The sequence below is a fragment of the Rhinolophus hipposideros genome (assembly GCF_964194185.1).
Source record: "Rhinolophus hipposideros genome assembly, chromosome: 21".
NCBI classification, from domain to species: domain Eukaryota; kingdom Metazoa; phylum Chordata; class Mammalia; order Chiroptera; family Rhinolophidae; genus Rhinolophus; species Rhinolophus hipposideros.
This window is the reverse complement of record NC_138067.1, coordinates 9495296-9502082: the sequence shown is the minus strand read 5'-3', so window position 1 is coordinate 9502082 and position 6787 is coordinate 9495296. Positions and strand designations below refer to the sequence as shown.

The 6787-nt window shown below is 46.1% G+C and overlaps 1 protein-coding gene across 1 annotated transcript; it reads right to left on the bottom strand.

The window, feature by feature from the left end:
* Positions 1-5139: 5139 nt before the first annotated feature.
* Positions 5140-6787, bottom strand: LOC308490233 (metallothionein-3-like). The gene is made up of 3 exons (XM_081032165.1): positions 6523-6787; positions 6213-6278; positions 5140-5383 (listed from the first exon to the last, which is right to left on the bottom strand). Exons 1-3 carry the CDS (start codon positions 6551-6553, stop codon positions 5283-5285), a joined length of 198 nt encoding a protein of 65 aa, XP_080888291.1. The 5' UTR covers positions 6554-6787; the 3' UTR covers positions 5140-5282.

Sequence of the window (6787 nt, the reverse complement as noted above, 5' to 3'; positions counted from 1 at the left end):
AAACAGAGGCTGGTGGATTCCAGCATTAGTTGAGGGCATAGAAAGAGGTCAGGTCTCTTCCTCCTTGGGGAAATCCTCTGATTTCATGGTTCCCATCACAGGTACCATCTGTCTGATGTTAATGCTTCCTCTTCCTTCTACCGACCTTGCCTTCATTTTTGAATTGTATTAGTTATCTGTTGCTGCATAACAAATTACCTCAAATGTACTGACAACACTCATGTATTACCTCCTAGTTTCCAGGGGGTCTGGAATCCAGGTGAGCCTTAGCTGTGCCCTTGAGCTCAGGGTCTGTGACATACAGCAAGCCAGGTGTCGTCCAGGGCTACCGTCATCTCAGGAGTGAACTGGGACAGGATCTGCTTCCAAGCCCCCTTATTTGGTTGTTGGCAGGATTCAGGTTCTTGTGGGTAACCGACTGAGGCCTGGGTTCCTCCTAAGCTGTTGGCCAGGAACCTCCCTCGGCTCCTTGCTACGCGTTGTCTCCATAGAGCATGTCACAACATGCTAGTGAACAGGCAAAAGGGCAAGAGAGCGCCAACAACAGAATGTGAGCAAGACAGAAGGCACAGTCGTCGATAACCGAATTGCAGAAGTGATATCCCATCACTTTCATAGTGCTCTCATCATTAGACACAAGTGACTAGGTCCAGGCCACACTCAAGAAGAAGCAGTCACACGAGGGCATGATTGGAGACTGGGATCACTGACGGCCGTCTTAAAAGTCTGGCTACTTGTAAGTATATACATACATATACATACATATATATATATATATATAAAATTATAGTTGGCATTCATTATTATTCAGCTTCAGGTGTACAGTGCAGTGATCAGGCATCTACATCATCCCTGAGGTGGTCTCCCAAATGGGACACGTGTCCATCAGATACCCTACAAAATCTTTACAACATTATTGATTACATTCCCCAAATTAATTTTCAAAACCCCGTGGCCATCTTGTGGAGTACAGCATTAGGAATAGAGACAGTGGAAATATAATGGCTTGGTGCGATGTCAGAGGGATAGTGGATGGGGGGAGGGGGCTCCACACAGTGTGAGGGATATAAATAATAAACATCTAAGTATTACTTTGTCTTGTGCACCTGAAACTAAAAAAAAAAAAAAAAAAGTCTGGCTACATGGGGCAAGGGCAGTGGTATGATGTCTGACATCAGGACCTTTGCCTAGACTTCTCTCTCCACCTTTCTTCTCTCCCCTTCATCTGTTGGGCCTCTGTATAAAGGCCATTTCTTCCTGGACTCTAAAATAGGCAGAATCTCTTTGTTACCAGAAAATGCACCCCTTCTCTGTAGCCCTTACTATGATGACAGTTACTAGGAATTAACAGCTCATTTTTACAAAGCCCACACCCTGTGCCAGGAGCTCAGTGCTTTCTTTACGTGTGTGGTGAATTCACTTGATCCTTCTGACAGCCCTGTAAGATAGGGACTGTTATCCACATTTTCTAGTGGGAGAAACTGAGGCTCAGAGAGGTTAAGCAATATTGTTCAAAGTCATTTGCCAGTAAGGGGCAAAACCAGGCAGTCTAGCTCAAGCCTGTGCACTTAGCTCCTCTGCTACAGAGCCTGTTCTGGCAGCTAGTGCTGTATGTGCTTCTTTGTGTTTAATCTTCGACTCCCCCTGGGCTGTGGGCTGTGTCTGTTGTGTTCATGTCCTAGCTCTGGCGCCTGGCACAGTGCCTGGCTCATTGTCGCTGCTTAATAATGCAGAGGAATGGAGAAAATTGAATCCTGCAAGCAGCCGGTAAGAAGCCTCCTTGAAGGGTGAGGCTTGCCTTGTGGAGAGCCAGCTTTGAAAGCCTGCATTCAGAAAACTAAACACATCTGGCATCACCTTCTCCTTAATGATCTGGCCTCAACTTCCCTTTTCTGTCCCCAAGTATTTCTTCCCTAGGATCAGGGTACCCTTCTCCAAATACACTTGACACTCCACATGCCAAGTTTTTGTTCCCTCCTACCATCCCAAAGCCCATTTTAAATGCCTCCTCCTCCAGGGAGTCTTCCCTGATTCCCCAACCTGGTGGGGTTTCTTCCTTCTTAAAGCCACCAGAGCTTTTGTTTGTGCCTCCCCTTCCTCCCTGGGCCTCAGTCTCTCCATCTCTAAAATGAGGAGAGCTTGGGTGCCATGGTCTGTAAGTTTCTTCCAGTTCTAAAACATCTAGATATTCTTGCAATGGTTATACCCTCCCCACAAGTTCACAAGCTCCTTGAAGGGCAGAGACCATTTGTTTTCATCTATCCTCAGTGTCCAGCATCCGTAGATTTTTTTGCAATGCAATGGTTTGAAGGGCCAAGTTCAGATGGCAGACTCAGTGGAGATATATGTCTCCTATGCCTGCTCAAAAGCCCATGGAAAAATGGAAAAGATCACCATTAAAAGGCTGAATGATGGAAAACAATAAAGAAGTCCACCAGAAAAAGGACAAAGTTGAGGTATGTACACTAACCAATTTCAAAACTTTTGATAAAGCCACAGTAACTAAGACTGTGTGGGATTGATGCAAGAATAGGCATATAGATCAATGGAACAGAATTAAAAGTTGAGAAGGAAATCATCACATTTATGGTCAATTGATTTTTGACAAAGGTACGGAAGGAAGGAAAAGAAGGAAGGGAGGAAGGAAGGGAGGAAAGAAGAAATTAGATCTTTAGTTCCTACCACACATAAAATTAACTCAAAATGGATTATAGACCTAAATTTAAGAGCTAAAACTGTAGAACATCTAGAAGAAAACACAGGTAAGAACCTTCATGACCTTATGTTAGGCAGAGTTCTTAAATATGATACCATAAGCATAAGCCATTACAAAAAAAAAAGGATAAATTGGACTTCCTCATAATTAAAAACTTTTGTGCTTTAAAAGACACCATTAAGAAAATGAGAAGACAAGCCACAGAGTAGGAGTAAATACTTACAAAACATATATCTGATAAAGGACTGGTATCTAGATTATATAAAGAACCGTTATAATCCAGTAATAAAACAAGCAACCCCATTTAAAAATGGGCAAAAATACATACCCAAAAGAATTGAAAGCAGGGATTCAGGTATGCGTACACCAATGTTCATAGGAGCATTTTTCACAATAGTCAAAAAGTAGAAACAACCCAAATGTCCACTGATAGATGAAAATTTATTCAGCATGAAAAAGGAATGAAATTCTGACAGAGGTCACAACATAAATGATCCTTCAAGACATTATGCTAAATGAAATAAGCCAGACATAAAAGGACAAATAAATATTGTATGACTCCACTTATATGAGGTACCAAATCTAATTTATAGAGACAGAAAGTAGAATGATAAGGCTGGACATTAATGAATGCCAACTATAATTTTATATATATAATGTGATGGTTCGGTGTGGGGTCGGAGGGATGGTGGATGGGGGGAGGGGGGTTCACAGTGTGAGGGATATGGATGATGAACGTCTAAGTATTACCTTGTTTTGTACACCTGAAACTAATAAATAAATTTATAAAATGCCAAAAAAAAAAAAAAAAAAAAAGAAAGTAGAATGATAGTTGCTAACGGCTGAAGAGAGGGAAGAATGGGGAGTTAGTGTTTAATGGGTACAAAGTTTAAATTTGCAAAGATGGGAAAGTTCTGGAGATGGATGCCAGTGTTATTTACACAATGAGAATGTACTTAATGCTACCAAGCTGTACACTTAGAAATGGTTAAAATGGTAAATTTTATGTTATGTGTATTTCACCACAACAAAAATAAGAGGGGAAAAAATGGGCAAAATAATAGAGATGTCAGCAAAGAAGTTACATGAATTTTTAAACAGACCTCATGCAATTACCCTAAGCCCTATTGTCCCATCTATAAAATGGCTATAAAATCATACTGTTCTTTTAGAGTTTAAGGATCAAGTAAAATAATGTACTTAAGAGGACTGAGCCCAAGGTAATCTCAAATTTATCAATCTTTTCTTTCATGTGTTTTATTTAAAAGGATTATCTCTATGCCACAGCAATAAGCATTATCCTAGTTTCCTCTTCCAAATTCTTTTATAACTTTGATTTTGCTCCTGGGTATTTAAATCAATTGAAAACTATGTTTTATAGGATAGTCAAAGGAGTAGCCAATTGTTCCAACACTTTTCACTGACTAGTGAAGCCTTTTGCCACTGATTTGATCATCTCCTACTTCCAGCTACACAGGGATTTGTTTTTGGATTCTCCTCTCTGTCCAAATGATCTATTCTCAAGCCGACACCACTTCCCAGGGCTTTAGAACAAGCAGTGCTAGCAGATTAGAGCAAGCCTTTTGTTGTTGTTGTTCCTTTACAAAACGGTCTTGGCTTTTCTTGTGCTCTGTTTTTCTAAACTCATCGTTTTAGACTTAAAAAAAAAAAATTATTGTGGGCTTTTGAATGGACTTATCCGGAAAAACTAACCTGGAGGAAAATCGACATGTTTACAGTATTGTCCTCTGACTGGGAAACTTTTCTCTCCCAGAATTCTATTTCTCCCTTCTCAGCCAACCCAGGTAAATCTGAGTGTTCCCTTTCATCATAGACTAGACCACAACCACCTGAATAAAAGCTCTCATTACTCTCCTTCCCCTTGAAGAAAGAAGGAGCTAGAGACAAACTGCCAACTGAGAAGATTTGTAAAGGAGCTGAACACTCTGTTTCAAGGAGACAGGCTATTCAGGGCAGTGACCTTGGAAATGCAGCTGACCGTTTGCCAAGACAGTGTTTACTGGGGCCTCCTGGACTCGATTCTAACGACTCTGAAAACAAGCAACTTTGCAGGAGCAACTAGAAAATTCCAGAAACAACAGACCTTTGGGGCTGGGGGCTCGTTTCAACTTCTCCCAACCCACTGTACAGATGAAGTCAGGTTGAGAGGAGGGAGAAAGGGACAAACCTATCTGGACCTGGTCTCCCTGCTTTCCTGAGAGTTGAGCTTGATTTAGCAGGAGGATCAAGGGCCATCTGAAGCCAGAAGGATGTTCTCCGGATTCCGTCCCAGCGCCAAAGAGAACAGTAGCCAAGTCTCAGGATTTCATTTTTCAACTAGGCAGTTCCCTCAGATCATGTACCCTTAACCCCCCCCCCCCGCCCCACCCCGATGCCCTTTAAGAAGAGACCAATCCTTGGCGTATGCCAGTCACAGGATTTATTGTCACATGCCAGCAGCTAGCACGGGAGGGGAAAACACAGCTGAGCCTCCGCACAGGGAGAGGTGGCACTGGGCCACACAGCACGATTTACACATGGTTCACACAGAGGGTATATCCTCGTCTCATTGGGAGCAGTTGCACTTCTCCGCCTCCTTGCCTGTCCCCTCTCCACCTTTGCACACACAATCCTTGGCGCATTTCTCACACTCTGCGGGGCAGCAGCCTGCAGATAAAATAGGGGGCGCCCAGTCTGATGGCCTTTCCCCTCCTCTGTCCCCATCAAAAGGGAGGCAGGAAAAGGAGGGTTACAGGGTCATTGTTCCTTTCCTAGTCTCACGCCTGGTTTGACTCAGCATCTATGGTAGGTCAGCTGCATACTGGGCTGCCACCAGAGAAGGGTACCCAGTAATGAGCCACAGCCCCTTAGGGTCGGTAATGTGGGTGGTGGGTGTGGGGGAGTCCCAGGGATGGTAGGGTCAGGTCCAGGCTGGGGGAGTGCTGGGCCTTAAGGAGAAAGCATCACAGGGTAAATGACCTCGAAAAGAGGCTTGAAGGACAAACTTGGAGGAACAGAGATGGTACAGGTGAGGGGGGTCCAGGGGATCCACGGGGGCATCCAGGGAAAAAGGGAGCTTTCCTCCCACCTCCTACTCCGCGTGCATATTACACTGCTTCTGGGCAGATCTGGGGGAGGTCAAATTGAGGGGCTCCACAAAGGCCTGAGAGGGGCCAAGGGACCCAAATTCCAGAGCCAACCCTTCGCCTTCCCCAGGCGTTGCAGGTTTGGGGGAGGAGTTGGGCCAGGGTAAGGGTTCCCAGTCTCAGCTGCCCATTAGACTCACTGGGACTTGACAAAACACCTTGCCAGTCGGCCTACCGGACCAATCACGGGGTGGGTGGGGTCCAGGCCATGGCATCTTAAGGACTCCCCAGGCGGTTCAGGCCCAGAAAGAGTCAGAAGCAACGTAAGAAGGGGCCTCGCGAGTCCCACGTACTGGGTGGACGGACTGGGGAAGCCAAGCGGGCGGGGGCAGAGGGGGTCCCACACTCACTCTTCTTGCAGGAGGTGCATTTGCATTCCTCGCACTTGCAGGAGCCGGCGCAGGTGCAGGAGCCACCTAGAGAGGGAGGTGCCACAGGAAGAGCTCATGTGGTGAAACTCGGGGTGGGCTCAGGCCTAAAACGAGGAGGTGGGTGCCTATCCCAGTGTCCTTTGGGACATAGCCATGCCCACCCCTCACGAGGTTCAAAATGGGAAATAAGTGTCCCTTCCCCCAAATGTCCTTGAGCGAAAGCATAGGGCATGGGGTTCTTTAGGAGTAAGGGGGCGCACTGTGCCGCAGGGTGGGGGCAGGGGCTCACCAGTAGGGCAGGAGCAGGGCTCAGGGTCCATGTCCAGCGGAGATGCGGCGGGAGGAAGGGAACTGGCTCCTTCAAGCAACCGGACGCCCTAGTGGAAGCAGGTGGAGAAGCTTTTATAGCCGCTATAGCCCCAGGCGGGGAGCGCGAGCACAGCCCGCTCGCTCCGTCTGGTTGCCCAGGTCCCGGCGGAGGCGCGCATTGCGGCAGCAGCCCCCCCTCCCCCTGCGTGCTCCCCAACTCCCAGCCGTGCACGCAGCCACCGTGT